Source organism: Symphalangus syndactylus, chromosome 8 (assembly GCF_028878055.3).
Source record: "Symphalangus syndactylus isolate Jambi chromosome 8, NHGRI_mSymSyn1-v2.1_pri, whole genome shotgun sequence".
NCBI classification, from domain to species: domain Eukaryota; kingdom Metazoa; phylum Chordata; class Mammalia; order Primates; family Hylobatidae; genus Symphalangus; species Symphalangus syndactylus.
This window is the reverse complement of record NC_072430.2, coordinates 114,509,556-114,535,800: the sequence shown is the minus strand read 5'-3', so window position 1 is coordinate 114,535,800 and position 26,245 is coordinate 114,509,556. Positions and strand designations below refer to the sequence as shown.

The following is a 26,245-nucleotide window of genomic DNA, read 5'->3' as shown; positions in this document are numbered from 1 at the left end:
GCAAACACGAATGTCATGAATTATGGGTCTGGTTAAAAAAAAAAATACACCCGATGATGGACTAAATTTCCCATTTTCAACTGCAAAAGAAAATGTGAAATCCGAACAAGATGCAAAGAAAACAAAAGACAACCTTTCACAGGAACAGCCTCTCAACATTTCCTCATCTTTGTGATAAAGCAATAAACACGGGTGTATTGTACTCACTAGATAGTGCAAACCTGAAAGGGAATGTTATCTCTTGAGATGGCACAAAGATAATCTAAGGATGAACAAGAAGCCTTATCCCTAATGAGGATTAGTTGAGAGGTGTGAATCAACAGCACAAGATTAGGAATGTTTGAGGTGGTTTATCTGAGTGTTAAAGGTGCAGTCCCCTTTTCTGAAGCTTTAAACCAATAGTCAAGACATTACATTATTTGCATCATAAGACTTCTCTTACTTACCAAGAACTGTTTGTGTCTGATATTTCATGCAAGTTTTGGAGTCACCTTTGTGCTAGAACAGACATTCTTTGTATAAGTGTTGCTGGAACAAGCTACTATAGAAGTCTGCACAATACCATGCATCAAAGAGAAGGAATTATAGTATATAAATTGTATCCACATTACCATTCTTTTTATAACATCATTGTCTATTTTCTTACCATCCATGGTATTAGCTAAAAGACCTGTTTTGATTTAATAAGGGGCTTCTTGATGATGTATTAAAGGGCCTCTGAAAAACAATTCTTAATAAATATCAGTGTGGGAGGGAATAATTAGATGGGATAAATTTAGCATTTGGCATACCAGACTTTTTAGACATCCATGGGAAATGCCCCATAAAGGATTCTATAATTTTTTTTAAAGTAAGCTTTTCAGGCTTACTTGATTGAGATTTAGCTCTGACGCTGAAAATGAAGGAGGGTTTGCTACACCTTTGACTTCCAGGCTCATATGTTCATGAACAACAAAGGGCAAGGAATGGAAATAGATATTAAGACGGGGTGAGAAGAGACGGAGAAGACAGAAAGACAGAGGAGACAGGGAACAGCTAGTTTCCCAGCACAGACACCAATAGACAGGTAGCATTGACACTGTACCTAGAGAGGCTGCCCTCGGTGGCCAGGCCCTGGGAGTCATCGAGGACATTAGGTTCACTGCAGGAGGGGTAGGGAGATGAAGCATTTAGGGAAAGAAAATGAAAGAAAAAAGAAAAAAGGCATGCAATTTTCTGCTTCCAAGAACCAAAAATAAATAGATTTAACAGAACAAGGAAGGAAAAGGAGACAGTCAACCATTTCACCTTGTGCTGGGTTTGTCAAGACATAGGACTCAAGGCAATGGGGGAGGAAGGGCTTTGGATGGATACAACTCTCAGAGGAGTAACCTATTTATTGGTCAAGAGTTAAAATGAACTCCGAATGGGCCCATAGGCTCTGAAACACATCGCAGAATGAATCTGTAGAAGATGAAACTATCATTTCCTTTGGTAACCATTTGGCTAGGTGGTGATTATTTTTAACCTGTCTTATGTACATGGTGTTTCATTGACCAGGACCCTGCTTCTTTCTTGTGCATTCTAACACTAGCACACAGAAACCACTTACCATGAACTGCTACAACCAAGCTCTTGGAACTGATGCCATTAAGAAAAGCAAAGAAAGAACACAACTTTCCCTGCTAATTTTGCAATGAAAATGCAAGTAAACAAACGGAAGGAAGATATCTTAGAAAATTCACGTGGAACTCGCATTTACCTCCTTACTCTCCATCCTCTAGTGACTGAATTGTAAATGCCAAAAGAAGAAACCTGTCAGGTTGGTGAGAGAATAATTAAATTGTTTATGGATTGATTGATATGTATGTAGCTGAACTGAGATTTGTGAACAGAAACTGTCATGCTTTATCTGTCCTTCCTTCAGTGCCTAGCATTGAACTAAGCATCTGTGAGGCACTCAATAACTACTCGTTAAATTGGAAAGAACTAAACCATTTAGAAAACTGGAGTGCCTGGCCCCAAAGAATTGAGGCTCACCTAAAAGTTCACTATAAAAACAGCCTCTGTCCCTAGGAAGAGACTCACTTTCCCTTATGTACAGAGATAGTATTATTACCTTCGCTAGTCTTCCAAAATATGAATGAAGCCCAAACTATTTAACTATATTATTTTTTCTTGATTTCTAGAAATCAAGAAAATGTACAATCAAGATATGTATAATAGGACAAATTTTCTCCCTGCAAACAACTTGACCCCTTAATGAATATGTAAAAAGGAAACTGATGGCCTGGTTATTTTAGGTAAATAACGAAAAACCTCTTTATGAAATTTCTACAATTCTATAATTTAAATAAAACTTTCAAATAATTGATTTCTTAAAATATTCTTCATAGAACCATGCACATTGCTAGCAATTAAAAATATACCGATAGCTACCAATATTAGCTGCTTGTGTGGCTTTATATCTTTTTTTGGACATGTTATTGTTTGGCTTTGATTTTGTTCACACTTTTTGTGTATAAGACTTTCTTTTCAAAGGAAAATTACCAGATGGTAGGTAAAACAATTTCTTACAATGATATAAACCTTTATATAGTATTAATCTTTGTAATAATTAAATGGTACTTACATAAAACATTGCCTTCTTAAAAAGTATGCAACTTGTTTATTAATGATTTATCATTTTACCCTATTCTTTGATATTCTCCAAACTTGGGCTTTGTTTCACAAATTTTATTTCATCTGTGTAGTTCACGAACCATTTGCGAAAGGATTTGGGTACAGGGTAATTATTCCTACATATAAACTAGTTTTGTGTGAATGTCAGAATATGCCCTGAATTTTATTATTTTCCATGTGTGAATTGTACTACAATGAATCTATAGGTATTAAAAATAAGCAACACACTAAAACCACATAAGGTCAATTCCTTGAAAAACTCAATTCCTGAAGTGAAAATATCATTGGTTCCAAAACATTTATCTACTTAAGATAGATGTTTTGACTCACGTGAGATCATTTTCATTTTACTTTTATTGTATATATATATATATATATATATATATATCGGAAGTTTTTTTACTTATATTCTTAAGAGACAGAGAACACACAAAATATTTAAGGGGGTTTTGTCATGGAATCATAGAACTATAGATGGAGAAGTTACCTTAAAGGTCATTTTAGCAAACCTCTTCATTTTACAGAGGGAGAACTGTGGATTACGGTTAAATGACCTGTCCAAGGTCACACGCAGTGGTGTAGATCCTTTTCTGCTTGGTTAAGTGTCACTACCTACAACTGAATACTAATAATATATCAGAAGCCTAAACTTTACCAAAAACATGAAGATGGTCCTAACTCTTGCCAAGTACCCATCATTAGCTTGGCTAATGATAAATCTGAAATACAAGAATGCCATTTGACAACAGAAAGAAGACCATATGTCTATGGAAAATTTTTAAGGAGAGACAATACTTGGATCAGAAATTGGGATCCCTTCTACTAGCTTGGCTTAGAAAACTGCAAAGTGTTGCCTGCAGGAACCTAGTTGACAAATCCTTTGTGGAATGATCTATCTAAAAATATTACCATTGCTTGCTTCTCTTTCAGTCTTTGTAGAATAACAGGAGTGTATTTTCAGAATTTCTAACTTTGCCCCCAAATGCAGAGTATAATATAACCATAGCTGTTTACCTCTGGCTGGGTAGCATGCCCACCTCAGCCTGAGGTGCAGACATGCTGGAGACATGGCTGGAGAATCGCCTCCTTCCAATGGCACTCAGGAGGTAAGCTTCTTGTTCACTTACCACGCTGGGCATGCTTATAGAGTCATCTAAAAGGGGCAAAGGAATAGAGTGTTACAAAAACTATGACACTGATCAGAAAAACCCAACCAAAGCTGTACTTGGGTTCTGTCCTTGGCTTGTGTACAACTTAGGGCTGTTTGTAAATCTAAATTATCATTGGTCCCTTCATACAGATAAAAAACTTAGACCTTTGTGGGTAATGATAATTCTTCGCATCTATACATCTCCCACCCTTCCACACTAGAACATCCTTCATGAAACAAATGTAAATTTTTACAAGTAGATTATTTGTGAAAGTCAACAGGCATCAGCAAATTTAAGATTTGAGAAAAGCTAGCACATAATTTTTTAAAAACATTGCATAAATACTTCAGGGGACTTTGTTATTGAATGAGTCAAATACATTTCCTTGACATTCAAAAACCACATTCAGTGCAGTTAATAATTTCTAGACTGCTGAGGGAAAGACAATTTCAGATATTTTTAGGAAAAATATTTGAAAGCTATAAAGAAATAATGCTTATTTTAACCAAAATTTTAAAATTTAAGTATGTGATTTTGTTTTCTCCATAGAAGCAGAGTTTTTTTTTTGTTTTGGTTTGTTTGTTTTTTGTTTTTGAGACAGAGGCTCGCTCTGTTGCCCAGGCTGGAGTGCATTGGCGCGATCTTGGCTCACTGCAACCTCCGCCTCCCAGGTTCAAGTGGTTCCCATGCCTCAGCCTCCAGAGTAGCTGGGACTAGAGGCGCACACCACCACGCTCAGCTACTTTTTGTATTTTTAGTACAGATGGGGTTTCATCATGTTGGCCAGGCTGGTCTTGAACTCCTGACTTCAGGTGATCCACCCACCTCGGCCTCCCAAAGTGCTGGGATTACAGGCATGAGCCACCGTGCCCAACCAGAAGCAGAAATTAATGTACTCAAATTCATATGAAAATTGACTTTAGCACAGTATTTATGACAAAGTGACTTAATTCTAAATGAGCTAATGTTGTTGATGAACACTAATATTCTTTGATAAACATATTGAGTTTTGAAGAATGTGTGCTACTGTATAAGATCATCTGATACTATTTATTTAAAATATCAAAGTAATCATATTTCTAATTGAACTTATTTCAAATCAAAAGGTGAATATAAAACATACTAGCAATTTTAATTTGCTATAAAATCACTGACTTAAAATTGATTCTTGTTATAGAATGATATTTTCTTTTTAGATGTGTCCACAGGGAAGAGAATAAACAAATGTGTCTTAAAAATATAAAAAACGTGGTAGGATACATTCAGCTATTTCTACAAAGGCCTTTCCCAAATCCTATTGATTATTCCCCCTTACTTGTATTCACATATCACTTAACACTTATGTCCCCAGTATTTGTTTGGTGATTAATCATGTGCTGTCTACCAGTAACTCTTTTGTTAGGTGTTCTTTATTGCAAATGTCTCTCATCTCCTCTACATAACTATATCTATTATAAGATCTTAGAAAGCAGAGAACGTATCTTTCTCATACTTCCTTCTTCCTTATCTTATACCTGATAAGCCTTAATACAAGTCTGATTATTGAATGTAAGAAAGTTTAATTCAAAACAATGATCTGGTTTTCATACCCCTCCCTATTTAAATTAATACACACCCATATCACAAACACACAATACCATTTGTTAGCAATCTTGCTTTCATTCGGATGGTTATGATGTCTGTGATCAGAGATATAAGCAAAAGATTTCATGGTTCCCCAATCCCCCTGCTGCCTCATCAGTATGTTAGTGTTGGCTTTTGGCCAGTGATATCCCTGTTTTAAGTCTTACTTACTTTTCTTTCCTTGCTCCTTCCTACAGGTTAGGTCATCTATTATTTTCAAGGTTACCTGCAAAATATATTTAGCTCTACAAAAATAGATGATATCATTTCCTATAATTAATAAGAATTACTGAGAGAGGCTACTTAAAGAATTAAAGAAAAAATTGATTTTCTTTAAGTTTTACCCATACTTAATGGATATTTAAACTGCTGATCCTTTTCTCTTTCATGGTGTTTTCTCAGTCAAGATTTCCTTAACTACAACTTTAGGTGTATTTTCATGAGCACTCACCAGGGTGATTTAGACAGGAATGTGTCTATAGGCCAGGCACAGGACTATATGATTTTTCCCTTGTCTGACCAACGCTGAAGCTAACTGCAAATATTACTGGTAAGTACTGACAAAGCATTTATTTTTTCTCTTCTCTTACGTTCCCAACTGTCATAGGACATTAAAACACTTTTATTCATCTTAGTTAATTAAAATTCTAACCTCAACTCTCATTTCTTCTATTTAATTTAGTTCAGAGTAGAGCTTTTTGTCGTTGTTTGGTATGGAGAGCCTCTGAGTGAAGATCTAAATTTTGTTCTCATTCATATGGCATTGACAACACACCTTTGCTATAAACGTTGTATCAGAGTATCTTAACACACAAGTGGAAAATAATTAATGCAATATTAAGACCCCTGAAATTACAGTAGCATTTAATGGAACCTTTTACCCTAATTTTACTTTTGATAACCTCCTGTGAAGAATACATATGTAGTATTTCTCCTTGTGTCATAACACCAAATCTCTGGCACATGCCTTAGAAGCTTCTGGGCTGACCTAGTCACTGGGGATTCTCTTAACTCAAATTTGGAGTACTTTCCCTCAAGACAGCCTGCTGGTTTGCATACTGGCTGGTAGAGCCAACTGGTCTTTTCTGAGTCCTAGGCATATACACGGCTCACTTTTCCTTGCCTAATGAGGCCATTTAAGTTCCAATCAACCCTCTAAGCAAGATATCCAGGAAAAAGGAGAATAAGTGCTTTCCTTGGTTAGTTATCCACAATTTAAATGGGAGTTAGTGGAAAAAGTTGACTATATAGGTTTAAAGAAAATTTAGGAGTCACTAACGATTTACTTTTTTCCTGAATTCTTTTTAAATGACCAAAGGATATCAAGGAATTTATAGAAATGCAGGCATTAGGAATCATGGAATCAGTCACATTTCCCCTAGAACTCCTTTTGTAAAAATGACTAGGGGATCAGAAGCGGAAAAGGTCAGAAGGGCAGTAATCCTTCCCAAGCCCTTGCTCATATGGCCAAGCCATGTCTTCCGCCCAGATTCTTTGGAATGACCTACTTTCCTCATCTTCCTCATCAGTCCGACTCAGGGTGTCCTGCGAAGCCTGCTGGGATGGCTCACTGTCCTGCTCCCAGACAGTGCCCGTGCCCGTGTTAGAGCGGGACATGGTGGCCAAGCTCAGGCGGTAAGCAGAGGTGGAGGTGCCCACGGTACTGATGGATGTCTTGCCTTGGTAGGCTAGAGGATTTGAGAGACCAAAGGAAATGCATGGTGAGAATCTTAAATGTCCACTTCGAAGTCCTCCCTGACCACTTGTATTTTTTAGGAAAGGTTAGTTAAATAATGTGTCCCAGACAAATGATCTTTATAACAAAGTTGCAAATGAAAGTGGGGATTTTTCATTTTAAAGAATCAATATTGGCCACTGATATAATTAAATAGTTCCCTTGCCAGAACATAACATCTGTAACAATATTAAATGCTTTGACATTGTTGCCTTTCTTATTGGTTTTCTATTTTATTTTCCAAGGTTGGTAGGATGCAAATTAAATTTGACCTGAATTGTAGCTTCCAACTTGGCAATTTTTACTAAGAAATATATCTTATCTGACACAAGCATATCAAAGTAATAAATAAGTTGTCTGATATGAACCCCGCAATGCATAATCAAAACTGTTCTTATTCTCATTTTCTGGAAATTACAACCTATAAAATACCCCTCAGTTCTATGTCAGGTTATTTTATTTCAAAGTAGAATATTTGAATGATAATGTGTAAACTTCACCAGGATTATACCTGTCAATTTTTTGTTTTTACCACATTGTCTGCAAAGAACAATAAAAGCTTTCAAAAGAAAGCAAATAACCTTTCCCTCCCACAAAAAAGAAAACCTAGCACACATTACATTTTACTTGTGGGTAATGACTGCCCTCTAATGGCAAATAATGATTTATTTTCCTTCCTCAGTAATCTGCTGCTCATATAGTTATAAGAAAGCAATGTACTCTCAAAGAATACCTTTAGAATAATGTAAAGAAAGTACCTCCTAGTTTGCCAGCTCTAAGGGAATCCTTCCCCTTCCAATGTGTGAAAAGTTAAAGTTAAAGGCCTTATAAATCAATCACAGAGATCTGGTTGAAAAATCCCCTTACAATAATCACTTTCTATGTGACAGTAGTAAGTTATTTACTTGTAAATTATTTATCTATTTTCTACTTGTCTGTTTCCTCATTCTTTACAGGGACTTTCAATTATATACCTTGAAGGTATTTGTATAGATTAAAGGAAATGATCTACCATAAAATAGAAGCTCAATAAATGAATGTCCCCCTTCTCTTTTTCAAAAAGGAAATAAAGGTAATGATTTAAACCATTTTTCTTCCAATTAAATACTCAAGAAAGAGATTAACTACTAAAATGAAGATTAAAAAATATATAGAAAAGGAAAACTAAATTCTTATGATATCCTTTTGATTTCTATTTTGTTACTGACAAGAGAGGAAGTCAAATCTAGTGGTGGTCAAATGGCTAACTTATTAGAAATGGTCAAATCTAGCAGTGTACCAAAATGGCTAACGTATTCATAGTTCCAAAAAGTGTGGTGACCTGGACAGAGGGATTCTTTGTAGGCTGTGAGTTCCATTAGTCAAACAAATTCACAACACTCTCATGCACACTCACCTGATCCACTATGAACTGCCTCTTTTAGAATTTTTAGTTCACTGTTGAACTCAGCAATGAGCGAGCTCTTACACAAAGGGCGTGGTATGAAGCGCCGCTCCAGCTGGTCGGCAATATGTTGCCGGGCGGAAAGCTCTTCATGATTCTCTGCTGGTTGGGCCAGCAGCTGAAAGGAAGGCATAACATTCTCAGGGCCTCAATTTTCCATCCATAAAATGGGCTAATTGCTGTACCTATTTCATTGTTGTGAGGAATAAATAAGGTAATGCATGTGATGTTCCTAGAATGGCACTTTACACAGGAAGTGCTTAATAATTACATCGTTTTAAATCACTGCCCTAAGAAATTGGGGCATGAAAAGGACAAGTGTAGATGGGTACTGAGGGTCTTGGAGGAAAAACATACGTTAAGTATCCTATGTTTTTCATACGTTTATTTAAAATCAGATCTCAGTCATGCCACTGAAGATAGAAGATTCTCCAAACTATTCCACTGGACCAATCTTTTGGGTGGGTAGAGTGGGGGATGATTAGTAGGGAGCGGGCAAAGTTTTACAGACTCCAATAAAGCTCTTACTGTGAAGGCATTTCTAGTGTGAAATTTTATCCTCTGGAATATATTTTTGGGTGGTTTTCTCATCAAGCATAGTATTAACAGGCCCTACTAACTGGCAACAGTAGGTACCATGAGCACTCCTGCCATATTCCTGCCTCAGTAGAGAGCCACACATTCATTGGAGCTTGCCACTTTCAGGAGGAGAAGCACACACCACACCTTGCACTGGATGAAAGGGCGCAAAAGCACAAAGATGGGTATTCGGGTCCGCACGATGAAGTCGAGGAAATCCCAAAGGGCCAGGCCTCCCACCTTCCGCAGAGCCATCTCCTTCACCTGGAGGCTCAGCCAGTACCACTGGCTTCCGAGCTGCCTCTCAAAGCAGACGAGAATCACCTTCAGCGCTTCATACCGGGAAAAGAGAAAAATGAGCCTGCGGACCTGTGCTTCCGAGGAACCCAACCTACATCCAGAGCCCTTTATGAAACTTTAGAAATTTTCTAAATTTCTAAGCTCTCTCCATGTTTCTAAAAACTTCATATGTATTCCTGAGCAAGAGTATTCTGGACATCGAGACAAAAACGTGTATGCTGAGTGTTTTGATTCTGATAAAGAGTACTCAAGTATCTTTCTTAAGTGCATCTTAAGAACTACTATTTTGGAAAATATAGAGCAATGTGGTCCACTGAATTGAAAGGAAAATGTTTCATAAACATGATGTGTGGCTAACGTTTTACCTTCCAAAAGTTTTGTCATAATAACTTTATTTTGTCATAATAACTTTATGGTAATACGGACATATCAGTCACATTCTTAGCTAAAACATGGATCTTAAAAATCTTTTCCTTTTTTCTTTTAACCATAAAAATAAATATTTGTGTTACTAAAATAAAACCATGAAGAAGTGCACAAAGTTAAAAAATATTAAGTCCTTTTCCTTCCCAGTTCCCTTCCTGACTCCACACTAAACTGCTCCCCAGAGGTAACCAGTAAATGCGTGCAGTGTATCTTTCCAAAAATAAAAAACACCTTCCTTCATCGCACACTACGTCTATTACTAAACCCTACTGGATTTATTTGTCCATATCTCTTTCCTCTCAGATTCTGGCAGCCCTTCACAATCTACATTTATTTTTATTTTTCAGGAAGCAGATTTCCCAAACCGTGTGTCAGGACAAACCAGAGTATTGTGAAGACATCAAAGATTATGACGGGAGCTCCCTCTGCCACTACAGCTTTTACCATGGAGTCTGCCATGGGGCAGTCAAGTGACCTGGGCCTTCTTGATCATTCTTCAGGCCCATCAATCTCAGCATCTAAAAGATGTGTATACTAAACACATTTTGATTCTGATTACTAAAACACGAAAATCTTTCTTAAGTGCATTGAGTGACTAAATGCACACAGAAATCCAATTCTCTAAAATCCTCAAGAGTCACATATGCCTTTACCATCTTTAGGATGTTTCCAGGAGAGAACCATGCCATGTAACACACAGAGAGAGATTGAAAGATTCTTTCTTACCCGTATTCCTCCTCAAAATCTCACTTTTCACAGCAACTGCTTATCTCAATTCCTTTCCCTCAACTAAACAAATAAACAAAAAACAACACTCTTCTTTCTCTACCATAATTCTGATGACATTTTCACTGTTACTAAGCCTGTTGGCTGACTTTGGCTTTCTGCCATTCTACTTCCCACCTAAACCTCCATCAGCCTAAGACACAGCAGTGTATAAAAGGGGCTCAAGAACAGAGACTCATTCTAGCTCTGTCACTTATTAAGATATATGCCTTCAGGCAAGTTACTCAACCTTTCTGGGCCCCAGCCTCTTCACTCCTAAAATGAGAATAACACTAACTTCTTAGAGTTATTGGGAATATGAGAGGATTCAAAGTGGTAATAGTGTAAAGCACAGAAAACTGCTTGGTGCACAGTAAGTGCTCAAAATAAATGTAAAAACAAACTTAAAATACAGGTTCAGTAGCCTGGCCACGTAACAAAGTAAAAACAACTCTTTACTGAAAAGGCGGAGAGTGGAGAGGACAGAAACTCATCAAGTGTCTTCTCATATCCTTCCTGTACATGGTAAGCCCCTTTTCTCCATCATCCTCTGTTCAATCCTAAACTTCATGTAGGGCTCTATGATAGAGCTTAGATTTGAATTCTACTTTTGTATACCTTGGCCAACTGAGCATCCATATGGGTTGGTCCTGGGTACATGCATTCCTTGTGTCTTTTTCGCCTTTTTCATTTTCATTGTCAATCCCCTCATTTTCAAACACATCCCATTATAAGGCAGTTCAAACACCGCCCCCATACTCCAAACTCCAAGGACTCATTTTCATCAGTGTGTTTGTGTTCATCTTATACTTCTCACCAATATCTGCTTTGGTGAATTGAAAAATATCAGGCAAGACTTTCTCATTTTGAAATTCCCCACTGCCAGTGCCACTTATTCTCAGTGCTATGGCAAGAGTGGTCTTTTCCTGCTGGCCCAGTTCATTCAGAGCCAAAGAGTGGCTTTCCATTGCTCCGTCGGTCAGGACTAGGTTAAAGGCAGCATGGGATAATGGGAAAGTAGGAGTCAAAGAGGGAAAGGGATTGGGAAGCCTGTGGGGGCAGGACTGGACTGGCCTCACTAGAGTAATGATCAAAGTGGAGATTAAAGACATGTTAAGGGAGGAAAAAGAGCTAGTAGGGGCATAACATATTGCAAGGTCACCAAATCTTGCTGCATAGAATGTAGACTGCCCAACTCCAGAACTCCATTTATATAGGTGACAGACCAATGAGCCCCACGTGTTGTGCAATGCTGTGTCTTTGTATATTAGACTGAGTTTAGATCCTATAACAGCTACTGAACCTCACTAGTGATCTTGTACTTAATCAGCATGGAAGAATCTTTACTGCAGATGCCTTCCTTACAAGCCCAGACACTCGTATATAAAACAGCCAAGTAATTTAGGCATGGCAGATGTGAAACCACGTTGTTTTTTGGCATATGTTTACTGAAGGAAACCAGACTTTTTTGCAAGGGTAATGTTTCTTGTTCAAGTGGCTTCTTTAAATACATTCTGGATTGAGGTCTCTTTAAATACATTCTGGTTTGAGGTCTCTAAATTCTTTCTGAGTTAAGTTGGAACTTAACTAAGTACGTCTATTTATTTATTTATCTATCTATCTACACATATATTTTCACATACCTATACATACACATGCACAAACAGAGAAAGTACCAACCCAAGTATGCTGCTTGGCTGGTGGACTCAGCCAGCCCTTCCCTGCGCAGGTCTTTCCCTGCATCCCCAGGGGTGGAGCAGTGGGCTGGGGAGCTCTCTAACATGAAGTTCTTGCTCCTGGATGTGCTGATGATCCGCGGTGGGAGGAGCACATTGATGACTGTCTGCAGCAGCAGCTGCACCTCAGGCTGCTCCAGCCATGGGCTATCTGAGGGGCAGAATTTGGAAGAGGGAAGTGGAAAGAAAAACATCACAAGGTAGACTGTCCACAGTAGATACAGAAAAACTCAGCTCTTTCCAAGTCCAAACTACAACACCCTAGAAATTCAGGTGTTTCCCATCAAGTACAGCTTCACCAATGGACAGAAACAGTGTTCCTGGCACCTGAGTATTTTCTCCATAGTGGGTACCCAAAAACTTGTGGTCTTAGCCAAATGTCTCGCTTACCATTTCAATCTCCTTTCTTTTTGCAAATACTCATGATGCACTGTACTTACATTTGAGACAAACTTTTCCTAAAAGAATCCCTCTACCCCTAAGAAGAAAGAGTAATGAAAATACATTGGAATTTAATGACAGTGGCAGGATTTCTGCTAAACCCAGTGTCCGTAGGTTGCACAAGTTTGTTCACCTGTCAATTCTTATATTGTACTTCAATGAATACCATTTTCTCAACTGAATTGAACGACTGTTCCCCTGATGTTTGCTGTACTGAAATGACTTTAAATAGGATGTATCTCCTAAGAAGTAGAGGAGAGAAACTCTGGTCCCAGGTAGCTAAACTGAAAAGAAAGAAAAACTCTTATTTCCTAAGATGACCCTATTTAAATTATTCAGACTGACTTCAGTGATAGCCTTCATGGGAACAGGAAAAAGAAATAACAGCCTGACATTTAAGAAAACACAACAATGATAAATTTCCTTTAGTTAAATTAATCAGACCTTTGCTTCCAGATCCTACTGTGAGCACAAATGGGATGAGCAGATTTAAAAGCATCCCCTCCCTTCGCTCTTGATTGGTGAATGGGGAGATCACATGGCTTAAAGGAAAATCTTCTTTTAAAGCCTGTGCAGCAATAATAGAAGAAAAGATTAATTGACCACCACACCCATTTAGTATGTTTGTTTTTACACAGTATGATGGAGACGGTGACTCCCTGCTGGCTGCTCCTGTAAACTATGAGTTCAATTGTTGTCTGTACAGCATACAAGCTTCACCCAAAACTGATACTTTACCATTGTCTTGATATAATTGAGAGCTATATACCTAAAAAGATAGTAACATCTTGAATATTAAATGAAAAATTAGAATACTTATGGCCAGGTACAAAAACAACTTCACATCCCCATTAATTTTCTCTATTTTTCTACCAATACATATTTTAACAGCAAAGGAGAAGGAAGAAAATCAGAACTTCTCACTTGCTCCTTTTGGTAGTTATTCCTCTGGCCCCTGCCATGAAAGGCCTTCTTCAAGCCAGGAAACAATATGCAATATAGAAAGAAATATGTGATCTTTGTATGCAAGTTATTAAAGTGTATCACTTTAGGGATGTCACTGTTTCTCTTCTGCACAGTAGCCACAGCTCTTACTTGATCTCTTTTCTATCATCTACCCATTCTCTGTATAATGAGCCATCAAGCTTGGTTGTCAAACAATGGATGGGTCAGTTATCCATTTACATCAGTTGTGTACTTTCCATTTACATCACTTGTGTACTTTCCATTGAATATGGAGCTTTCCAGTGATTTACCATTCTCTAAAACTGGGTGACACACAGAAATACACAGGAGATGGGATTCTGCAGTTTTTTTTTTTTTTTTTTTTTTTTTTTTGCCTTGGGAATGATTATTTTAATTTTAAGAAATAAATTAAGGGGGAGAATTTTCTTTAAAAAAGCACTCATAATATTCAACCCACAATCATTAAAGAAAATTAAGATATTCAAAGTCTAGTGATAACATTTGAAAGAATTTTATATTGCAATTCTTTCTGAAAATAATTTAAAACCAGACTGTGAATATTACTGCCTTTTAATTAACAATTGTGAGCTGATTTTCTGTGAACCATTATTTTGCACACATTTTCAATGACTGAAGTGTTTCCTGAAGTTGTGGCAGGACTAAATGACTCTGCTATATTTGAGATCTCAAGAAGAATTACAGAAGCACAACTTAGGGCCAAGCTCAGGGCTGAAGCTCCAAATCTATAAAAGTTTGGAGATGTTTACACTTTTGTTTCACAGATTTTGCCCAGCCTTTGCAGAAAAAAATGAGAACACCATGATCTGGTGCCTCAACCAGCAACTTAATGAGCGTGACAAACAGGTAAGGCAGTCACACCTGTATCTGCAATGCTACAAGCCGGACAACAGCTGTGCTGAAGGGCAGAGGTGGTGAGAGATAAGGGCTGAGATGAAGAAGGGGTAATCCATCAGCAACACTGGAAGGTCCTACCACTCCCATCACCTGAAATACAAACAGAGCACATGACCAGCCTTGACTATTGCAATTTCATGCAACCGTAGTAAGGGAGTCTCAATGATGATGATAATAAAAATGATAAATTGAAGGTTGGGCATGTTACTTTCAATCTTTTCTTTCTTGTTGCCTTCTGAAGGCATGTAATGTCTGGAGTCAGATTGAACGTTACACTGAATTCAGCCAAGGTTTTGTAGAATGTTGTTTATAGTTAACTATGTAAATAATGAGAGATGAACTAAAAAGCTATTCTAATCAGGAGATTGGACACTTACTTGTGAATTCAAAGGAATGCGGTCAACATTCCTTGATGGAGCAAATACTGACAACAATGATGATGGCAACAGCTCTATTTGCACTAGGCATTCCAACTACAGATTTATTGCTCAACTAGTGAAGCAGCAGGTCCTATTTAATGAGATGCTCTAACATGGTTTCCACACATTTTACAAAACCTTGTCAGGACCAGACTCTAGATATTACATAAACAATTAAAATTTTTTTTCTCCACATAAATCCTAGACTGGCCAACTCATAGTGTCATTTTGCACCATAAAAGAAAAAAATCCTCTTTGCATTTTAAGTTCCCCACCCCAGACTACCTCAACTTCTAGCCAATTGTGCAGGGTCCGCCACCCCACTCTCCAACTGGCAGCCCTCAACTCTCAGCGCAACTTGAAGAGGTGAATTGTCAAAGTAGTGCATGGGAAGCAGCACACCAAAATCCCTTCTGTGTAGGGATGGGTTCCTGGATCTCCCCACACACCACCTTGAAATGTACCTCACTATTTTCAGTGTCACCTGAGCCGTCTGTTTTCATGGGCAGATAGGGGCACAAAGTGGTTGACCTGTAAATCTTCAGTTCAGAGAAGTCAATAGCAGAGTTACACTGTGCAAAGTTTCATAAGATTGCCACTTGGCTACTCACCAGATTGACACAGACATTGATCAGTGACCTAAGGTGAGGCAGGAAGGATATGATTGGCTGCCTCTGAAGTGTCAAACAAACCCCTTCAATCAAATTGCTGGCAGGCTCCCACTCAACCTGTCGCCTGGAATACAATATAGGCGCCATTAGAGGCTTGGCTCCCTTCTGGAGAGTCTGAAACAAGTGAATGAGACAGTGATTCTGACGCCATCTAAGACAGGATGTGTCTCTGGGATGAAGTTTACCCATATTGTTCCAAAAGCACAGAGCACACTGGGAGGGGAAGAAGATACTGAAAACGTAGCAGAGGCAGGCCTGCCCCACTCGACTAAATCTATTGAAGAAAAAACAGAGATGATGAACGGGTTGCATTTTAATTTCCCTGGTTTTAGCTTTGAAAGAGGGTCCTAAGACTACCACTGTAGAAAACTGATCACAGGGGTAATTACTCCCAATAGAACTAATCTGACCCCAGCTGCATTTCTGAAACCTGTTTATCAGATTACACACGCCCATCAGTTTTTACACCAGACTACCACTAATTTGATTTATATAGCTTAACTCCTGCCAAGAAGATCACATTAGAAGAAAATAGTTTATTTAAACAATGTTCTTTCTTGGCCTCCCAAGAAATGGTATGTATTTTTTGGCTACTTTCTACGGTAGTATAAATGGTGTTACTGTACACATAACCCAATTAAATGAATATGGGATTTTCTGTAATAAAAGTCAATCCATTTCATAATTGTCCTAGTACTGATTCATCCCTGTGGCCCCAAAATAAACAGCTTGGGCTTTACTGATATTAACAGTATTTCCTTATATTTTCCTGGCAATACTTTCTAAGCTTATGTTTTCTAGCGAAATGGAATCTGCAATGACAAATGGAAATGTATTCATAAATGAGGCTATGTGACATCTCCGACACTGAAGGTAATGTGCAGGTCAGGTTCAGTCAACATTTCTTGTGCTGAACTGAGATCACCTAATGAGTTTAAATCCAAGCCAACTCTATATTCATAGCCTATCTCCCAAGAAAATTGCCTATAACTGACCAAGCCTATGTATGTATTAATCCAGAAATCTACTTTCGGGAAGCATAAATGGGTCATTTTTGGAGATGTTTAACATCTTTAGATATGAAGTATTTAAGAAAGGAATTTATTTCAACACACCCTTGTGAGACAGTTATAAATCTTTGATAAGCCATTTGCTGATAGACACAAATGTTCTATTGGAATCACTAAAGAAATAGTGTTTTAAAACAGGCATTTCCATGGCACTGAAATAAATAACCTTGAAATAATGTATAGGCAGTCATCACCACGGTATAAAAGAATATAAAAACAAATAATCAATTATTAGAATAAAGATTTTCAATTTGTTTTTTTAATGACTCCTGGAGGCTGGATTAGTGTGAAGGAGATTATGGACTAATACCTGAAAAATTCTGATGAATTGAACATTAAGTGCTATAAATTCTCAGGAAGGAGTCGCACTGATTTTTGGGTTTAGTTTAAAGGGACAGAAAATTTTCTCACTAACCCAAACTTGAAATTTCTGAGTAAGTGGGTTTACCAGTATTAATCTGTTGAACTATCTGCTCACTATCACTACAGTTTCCAAACTCGGCTCACATCTCTAAGTACAGTGGTTGAAAAACATCTGCTAATATGTAGGCTACCAATGAATATTTCCCAGGTCACTGAACAAAGATCAAGCATTAATAGTGTTCATTTAGTCACGCTGAATTAGGTAAAAAAGTGAAAATTAGGTGTTTGTTTTCAATCCTGCAAATATTTAAGCTTCTGCTTGGCGATTATTGTAAAGCTTGGAATTTCTCTAAACTGGTACCTAAATATGTTAACTAGCTATGTTAAATATGGTATTTTGAACATAAAATTCATTTTCTTTTCTCATTAGTTGTTTCATTTATAAGGCCAATTATCCCTTATTTTAAAAGGGATTAAAGGGTACTAATTGAAATTTTTATATGTGTCAGATGAGGAGCATGATAGCTAAGAAATGGATAGATTTTTTCAAGATGAGCACATATACTTTTAAAGAAAATGTTATTTTTCTCAAAATGTAGGCTTTGCTACTTAGGCATTCATAGACCCTATTAACTATGCACGTATACCAAAGAAAACTTTCAAGTCATTCATTCAACTCCAGAATGATCCACCATCTTAAAAAATGACAAATATTAACTTTGACATTTGTGATAGCAACAGCTAACTAGGAGGCACTCTCACCTCAAAGTAGGCATCTTATGAATTTTATTGAACATTCTATCCAATCTTTTTAAAATGAGGATGAGGGCCGGCCTCACTGCCTCAGCTGTCCAGTCAGTAATGGGTAGCATCTCCATGATGTAGCGCCGAAGCCCACGACTCTCCATTGTCTGAGTGTCATATGGTGCCAGCTTCAGAAGGGAGTGTGCAATTTCTGCCAACCTAAAATATATATATATGTATATATATTTTAAAGTATAAGCTTAGAATTACACAACAGGAATTTTTCCACACAGCATCATGTTAATCACCCCTTCCAGACCACCAACTCCCTGAACTAAGAACATTCTTCCCAACATCCTCTATCCCTCTGCTCTCCCACATATCAGAACAGTGATACCTACACATGCATATTAATAGAGAATCATAGAATGCTTCAGAGACAACATGTAAAGAGCATCTGATAAGGAAACTAAAATCCAGAGAGATTAAGGATAGGCCAAATATATTTAGAGAATGTCATTTCTGAGAATGTGCATGTGTATATATACAGGTATATATACACACAAATACATGTATATTATATATATGACATATATGCATATAAAAGAGAACCTAACTTTAATGAACAATAAAATCACAAATATCAAATGTCCTTGTAAATTTCATGGCTTCAGAACTCCCTCAGTACCCATAGTCAAGGTCAAAGCCACCCTACAAAAAGTGCTCTTGGTTTTTGTTGCAATCCAAGGAGTTCTTCAGGCTCCATTTCCATCCCTCTCCTTTAAAGCCTCCTCCTCTCTTTTTATCTTATACATGTATCTTTTCTCTCTGTTGAGATTCTTCATATAATAGACCCAGTTGTACTGTCTGGATGACATTGATTTTGGTTGCCTCTACTTCTTAGATTTCCCAACTCGGTTCCATACAGGAACTGCCAGAGGGAAAGTTGTGCTTCGACTCTCAAGGTTGGCCCAGGCTTGCAGTCACCAGACCCAAGTGTTAATGTCCTAAGTGTCAGATTTTCTGAAGGAGAATTGGCCAAATAGATTAATTGGGCAAATGAGGTTTCTAGTAAATGTAATAGTTAACGAAATAATCTTCAGAACTAGATATGGATTACCAATTTCCAAATAATACAAATACAATGATGTACATAGCCTTAAAGCCAACTTAATTTAATTTTGTGTGAAGGAGAAAGTATTTAAACATTTTACAGTGGCTCCTGATAAAATATACTGAGTAGATGCAGAATGTGTACAAGATAATATTAAGAGGTAATGTATACTCATTCATAAAAATATCTTACAGCTATTCTGTATGATTTGAGCTTGATTTTTTTCCTCAATAAAAAAGCTTATATTCTAAAAAATACACTTAAGACACAGTGGCTGAAATGTTCATATTCTTTGTCAAGATACTGAAAATTCATTTGAAAACAAATTTCTTTAGGAAGGGTAATACACTAAGTTACTACCACCCATTATTTGAATCTTTGGCTTGAATCAGTACATGTTGAGTTAGGCAGGCAAAGGATCCTATGGAACTGGAATGTAGGACAAAGGATTCCTGATGGAGGAGGGGTGCAGAGAGGCCTAATGTTACCTAGGAATTCATGTGTGGATGGCATCAGCAGGAGCAGCCATACGTGGAAAGTTTTCAGGATTGTTACTAAATAGAGGAGGAGATTTGAGATAAACAGAAAAATAAGATCTTTTTTTTTTTTTTGAGATAAGTTTGTACTGGAAAAGCTCTGAAGATAATCTTCTCTGTGTCATGGAATCTTAGGGTTGAAAGATCCCATAATAGTCATAATATCCTGTAGGCAGTCAGGTTCACACTGGCACCTCTTACTATTATTATTTTTCTAACACAGCTTAAAAGGAAAATGAAAAACTATAGTTTCCCAGGACCTCCAAAAATCTCATAAATAAGAACTTCTGGCCGGGCATGGTGGCTCACGCCTGTAATCCCAGCACTTTGGGAGGCCAAGGCAGGTGGATCACGAGGTCAGGAGTTCAAGACCAGCCTGGCCAAGATAGTGAAACCGTCTCTACTAGAAATACAAAAAAATTAGCTGGGCATGGTGGTGGGCACCTGTAATCCCAACTACTCGGGAGGCTGAGGAGATTGTGCCACTGCACTCTAGCCTGGATGACAGAGCAAGACTCTGTCTAAAAAAAAAAAAAAAAAAAAAAAAAACTTCTAAGGTCTGGGCCCAGAAATCTGTATATTTTTAACTTTTATTTTGGAAAATCTCAAACATATAAAAAGGTAGAGAGATCAGTATATAGTAAGCCCCAAAATACCCATCACTCAACCTCAGCCTTCCAAGTAGCTGGGACTACAGGTGCACAGCCCCATGCCTGGCTAATTTTTGTAGTTTTTGTAGAGATGGAGTTTTGCTATGTTGCCCAGGCTGGTTTTGAGCTCCTGGACTCAAGCAATCTGCCTGCCTCAGCCTCCCAAAAGTGCTGGCATTACATGTGTGAGCCACTGTACTCGGCCTACAGTGACTCTTGTTTTACTTATACCCCCAAACACTCCCCCTTTTTCCCCACCCTAGACTATTTTAAAGTAAATCCCAAGCATCATATCATTTACCCAGACATATTTCAGTATGTGTCTCCAAATTTATGGACTCAGGAAAATTAAACACAACACAATATGACATTTAACAAATTAAAAATAATTTTTTAAAAAACCCAAATATCCAGTCAGTTTTCAACATTCACACATTATCTCATAATTACTTTTTTTGTTGTTTACAAATTAGGAAAAAATAAGGCCCATAAATTTCTATTTGTTGATACGTCCTTAAGTCTCTTTTAATATGTAGAATTCCCCCCTTCTGTGGTTGTCTTTTTTTTTTTTTTTTTTTTTTTTTTTTGAGACAGAGTCTCGCTCTGTCGCCAGGCTGGAGTGCAGTGGTGCGATCTCGGCTCACTGCAACCTCTGCCTCACGGTACAAGCGATTCTCCTGCCTCAGCCTCCTGAGTAGCTGGGACTACAGGCACATGCCACCACGCCCAGCTAATTTTTGTATTTTTAGTAGAGACGAGGGTTTCACTATGTTGGCCAGGATGGTCTCGATCTCTTGACCTCCTGATCTGCCCAACTCGGCCTCCCAAAGTGCTGGGATTACAGGCGTGAACAACCGCGCCCAGCCTTATCTTGTTATTTATTAAAGAAATTCTCTGTAGCAACACTCTCAATTTTGCTGATTGAATCTCCACGGTGTAATTTAATCTATCCTACTGCCTTTGTATGTAATTCAATTGGAAGTTAAATCCAGGGCCTATATCTGCAGACTCAGTTTTGATTTTTTGGCAAGAGTACTTAGCAGGTGGTGTGTGTGGTGTGTACTTCTGCCAGGAGGTACAGGATTCCTAGTTGTCACTCTTTTTATGATATTAGCTGTTCTTAGTCACTGCACAGATCCACTGATGCATTAGGAGTAGTGCAGTGGTAATATCATGTAATTCTTTGTCTCACATATTAACTATAGCATTGTAATAAAGAGAAATTGTGATTACTCCAAGAGAACTGAAGAGTGAATAACTGAAAGGATCTAGAGGGTAAGAGCTCCTCAGTTGATTTTGATAGGCATCCTGGTTTAGGAATCACAGCCAAGGCCATTACCTCTCTAATTATTTAGATTGGTCTACAATTGCTTTATGTAACTAGCTCCATGGATAGAAAATTCACTACTGTACAAGGCAACTTATTTCATCTTTGGAGGTCCACACTGTGAGAGTTTCCTTTCATCTTAGGCCTCCAAATTCCCTTTCATTTCTTCCTACTAGGCTTAATTCTGAAAGCATAAATCCAATCCATCTTCTCCACCATGACCCTTCATTATCAAGAAATAGTTATTGTCTCTTAATTCCCACTGTCTTCTCTCCAAACTGAACATATTCACATTGTCCTGGAATTCTGTGTGAATGTGGGTGTTTAAAACAAATCATTTTAAACAGCTTATACATTCTTTTGTTTATCTCTTTCTCATGAATTTGATATACAGAAAATAATTCTTTACTTCTCAGGTTATTTGTGTGACAAATAAGAGTACATCTATATGCACTTATTTCTTTTCTCTTATTATTTTAAAGATAACATTGAGAAGTGCTTGTGAAATAATCAGTGTGTCTATTTGAAGCTTCCAAAGAATATTCAGAGCTGAATTTAAGAGCCATTTTACGGATTACTACCTGAATTTCTCTAATTCCTGGTCACGTGACAAAATAAATTTGTTTTGCGCATAAAACAAAATTTCCCTTTCCCATAGTCTTTGCTGTACTATCACATGCATAATCAAAAAACTTTCCTATGGTTCTTTCCCAGTGGGAACACAAGAGATTTTCCCATTCGGAGGGTGAGGGAGAGAAGAAAAGAGAAAGAGAGAGAGAGAATGAGAGAGATAGAGACCGCACATAAGAGAGAAAGAGAGACAGACAGAGAAAGAGAGAGAGAGAGAATTTGCAGATTCCGTTATCCAGCTGCTTTGGCAGCACTGGGTTGGACAAATGAAGCAATACATTTCTGTAGGTCAGAGACTCTAATCAAGAATATTTTCTTCAAGAGCCTTGCAACCAACCATACATTCTGCAAATTCAGAAGTATAGATTGCCTTAGCAATGCTTCTTAACTTGTTGGTTTGATTCGAATTATTTCAGCAAACATTTGTATTTTTTATATCATCCCATTTCTCTTTCTCTTTTGAAAAATCAACTTTTCATCCTTGGGTGACATTATCTATTCTTATAACTTAAGAACGATTTAATACTACCGTCAATTCGCAAATTTATATATTAAGCTCCAACTTTTACATATATTCAAGTGTGCACTTAATTTATAAGAGAGCCTTAATTACATCCTTTGCTTAGTATAAGTTCAAAGCATCTGGATCTGCCCCTACTCAGCAACACAGAATGTCTCTATTTGGTTAGAGACTATGGCAGGCCTGTCTTTTTCAAAAGCTTGTTGTGAGAAATTGCATTAAAAAAGGGCATTTAGTCTAAATATTCCCTGGGCAATAAAAATGTTGCCCTCCTATCGACCCAGGCCATGAAATAGCTATGCTCTTGAATGACATTATCCTGGCTTCAGATCAATTGCTCTTGCTGAACTGCATTATGACTTTGTGCCAACTTTATATACTAACAGGCATCCAGCCATGTACAACCAGCACTTTATCTACCATAGGGATGTTGTTGAGGACTCTGTTCATCATACTACTCTTCCCTTTTAACAAACACCAACCAGGAGACTGTTGAAGCTCAGAAAGCAATACCCCAAAATGAAGACCTCAGAAGCCAAGGTTTTTCACTGATCTTCTCCTGCCCTCCTCTCTGTGGCCTCTCATTCTTTTCCAAGGCTAGCCATGGAAACTGGAAACCCTTTTCCTCAAAGCAAGTCATTAAAACCAGAACCTTTTTTCCCGAAGCCAGCCATAAAACTTAAAAATATTACACAAACTTTCCCCCATGTTTCTGTGTAAAAACTAGCCATAAAGAAATTACCTGACCCATCTTGTTTGATTGTAGGTCATAACAATGCCCCCTTTCCAGAAAGGGTCTTGCCCCATTCCCAGAAGGAAGGGATGCTAACCAGAGAGGCCAAGAAGAATCCAAACACACAGGCCATGCTGGGTTTCCTCACTTGGTCTATGAGCATGGGATCATACCCTTTCTGTCCAGTCATATTTATACATGGCTATCCATACTTTGTTAAACTTAAAAATGGAGAGCTTCCCCTATATTTTTGGGTCTTCATCCTGAAGGCTCCTGTGTCAGGTAAAACTATGATCAAATACATTTTCATGCTTTTTGATTATGATCTGCCTTTTATCAGTTGACTTTCAGCAAACCTTCAGAGAGTGAAGGGGAAATTTTCCCTTGGCCCCTACAAGATTTTTCTTGTTCTTCGTATTTTAAAAAAGTATTGTTTCACCGAGCAACTGTTTTGTTTTTAACTTATTTATATTATGATTTTGTAATTAATCTTTTTTCACTCATTGCTTTGATAACTAAGAAGGTCAAATTTACGGTTCATGAATAATATCTAATATGATCTTATATTGATTTCCAGTGCTAATCTTATCATAAAGATAATTAACTCCTTGAAAATCTTTCACATTATCCTGACTCTATAATTTGTATACACTCTCCCTTCAAATATTTTCTGAGTTGCCTCAAATCCTTTATATAATAATACATAAATGTAAATGCGATTATAGTACTTGCAACTTTGTATTATAGGTATTTTCTTATGTGCCTCTTGCATTGAACCGTGATAATCTTGAAGACCAGGACCTGGCCGGGCGCGGTGGCTCACGCCTGTAATCCCAGCACTTTGGGAGGCCGAGGCGGGCGGATCACGAGGTCAGGAGATCGAGACCATCCTGGCTAACACGGTTAAACCCCGTCTCTACTAAAAATACAAAAAAATTAGCCAGGCGAGGTGGCGGGCGCCTGTAGTCCCAGCTGCGCGGAAGGCTGAGGCAGGAGAATGGCGTGAACCCCGGGGGGCAGAGCCTGCAGTGAGCCGAGATCGCGCCACTGCACTCCAGCCTGGGTGAAAGAGCGAGACTCCTTCTCAAAAAAAAAAAAAAAAAAAAAAAAAAAACCAGGACCTTAGTTTACATCCCCAGTGTTTAACATAGTATTTGAACCATTCTCATCAGCGTTAGTATCTATTGTGTCCAGATCTGTGCCAGGCACAGAGCTAAATCATTTCTAGTTCATTTAACCTTTAATAGGTATTGACCTCTAGAGGGAGCTCCAGCCTCTCTGACTCTTGCTGTCCCCTCCCTCCAAATGCCCTAAGGAAGAGTATAAATACAGTCAGGTTATGGGACAGTCATTATCTCATAGTCTCTCTCTCTCTCTCTCTCTCACACACACACACACACACATCCATCTTTTAGGAATATTTTTCCTTTTCTCTCACAAAATGGCCATTGGTCATACTGATTTTCTGACTCCGGGAATGTGATGTTTCTCTGTTCACAGAATTGCTTAGGTCAGCTAGAGAAGACCAGCGGGAAAGGAAGTGGAGGGGCTGAATAAATTCCTAGGTTGCTATGACAGCAGGACCTTAACACTCCAAATGTCCCTCCCCTTTCTCTGAAGGCTCCCATCTAGGAGCTGAACTTCTCAGTGTGAAATAAACTCTTCCCCATTACTGCACAGCAGGGAGTGTGAACTCCAGTGAGGCTCTGGGGTTCTCCAGGGCAGTGCTGGGTGTGTGCCCACAATTCAAAGAATGTGAAATTACACTGGAAGAAAAAGAACCTATGCTCACTGTACATTTCTGTCTTCTCATTTTCCTTCATTTAGTACTTTCTAAATTTAAAAAAAGGCAATAACCAGGAAACTGTGAGTTTTGTGAAATTGCAACGTTATTTGGAAGTGGCTGAACCTAACTCTACTTTTACCTTTATAGATACATTAAATTTTCCAAGTGAATCTTTTGTTACCCATGACATTTTTCTTTGAAGGGATTTTTATCACCCTTAACAAACGATTACAAATCTGAATAGACGGTCCTCTGTAATCACGTTCCTTTTGAAACACAAATACAGCCTTTAGCATGAATTTCAAGTGAAATGGCATCTCTGTAGGAAGACAAAATACAAGTGCACAGGGAAGTAATTCTGGGGCCTTTCCCTAGCACACTAAGAGTAAAACATGTAAATGACGACTGGCCTCATCTAGTTCAGAATTTTTACCACGACACATTTTTTTTACGGTTGGAAGGCTGTTTATATAAAGGGGATTTCAGGCCTAAGCCAAGTTGGCTGAGTTAAAACTGCTAACTTCCCTGCAGGGCTCATTACTGGCTTTTTAGGGACCCTAGAAGCAGAAAGTAGTTGTGCATTCCTCATGTAAAATAACAGAGAAGAAACATTCAATTCTTGTGAAAAATTAGAATCTGGGCAGTAAATAGTAGTGAGAAGAATTCTTTTCTAGAATTCTTTTCTAAGAATTCAGGTGATAAAATTTCCCTTTCTTTCTCTTTTATTGAGAAGCAAATATATAAACCGTGCTTTTCTATCTTAAGAACATTTTCCCCTTGTCCACCCTAAGAGCCTGTTTGATGGACTTAATGCACACTTTACCAGAGGGTTCTGTATGATGTGTACCTAAGTCACCGGAAACAAATCATTCTATATTAAGTGTTTTTCCTGGAGAACCCCCACTCTCAACCCAACACACACATTCAGACACGTGGGCCA

At 38.0% G+C, this 26,245-nt stretch overlaps 1 protein-coding gene and 1 long non-coding RNA gene across 15 annotated transcripts in view; one reads left to right on the top strand and one right to left on the bottom strand.

Moving 5' to 3' along the window:
- Positions 1–26,245, bottom strand: part of UNC80 (unc-80 homolog, NALCN channel complex subunit) — a 228,521-nt gene that overhangs the window by 10,909 nt on the left and 191,367 nt on the right. For 11 of the 14 annotated variants that reach the window (XM_055290458.2, XM_063645667.1, XM_055290459.2 and 8 more), the window contains 10 exons: positions 18,028–18,228; positions 15,773–15,896; positions 14,707–14,832; positions 13,306–13,429; positions 12,365–12,571; positions 9,341–9,525; positions 8,567–8,732; positions 6,944–7,123; positions 3,676–3,814; positions 1,085–1,141 (listed from right to left, as the gene is read on the bottom strand). In XM_055290458.2, the coding sequence (XP_055146433.1) occupies positions 1,085–1,141; positions 3,676–3,814; positions 6,944–7,123; positions 8,567–8,732; positions 9,341–9,525; positions 12,365–12,571; positions 13,306–13,429; positions 14,707–14,832; positions 15,773–15,896; positions 18,028–18,228 (1,509 nt within the window). The remainder of the gene's footprint in view (positions 1–1,084; positions 1,142–3,675; positions 3,815–6,943; positions 7,124–8,566; positions 8,733–9,340; positions 9,526–12,364; positions 12,572–13,305; positions 13,430–14,706; positions 14,833–15,772; positions 15,897–18,027; positions 18,229–26,245) is intronic. The other 3 variants (XM_055290465.2, XM_055290469.2, XM_055290466.2) reach the window with 2 other exon arrangements.
- Positions 3,843–9,389, top strand: LOC129488366 (uncharacterized). Its single transcript, XR_008659640.2, has 3 exons — positions 3,843–5,985; positions 8,127–8,242; positions 9,320–9,389. It is a non-coding gene; the product is annotated as an uncharacterized lncRNA (long non-coding RNA).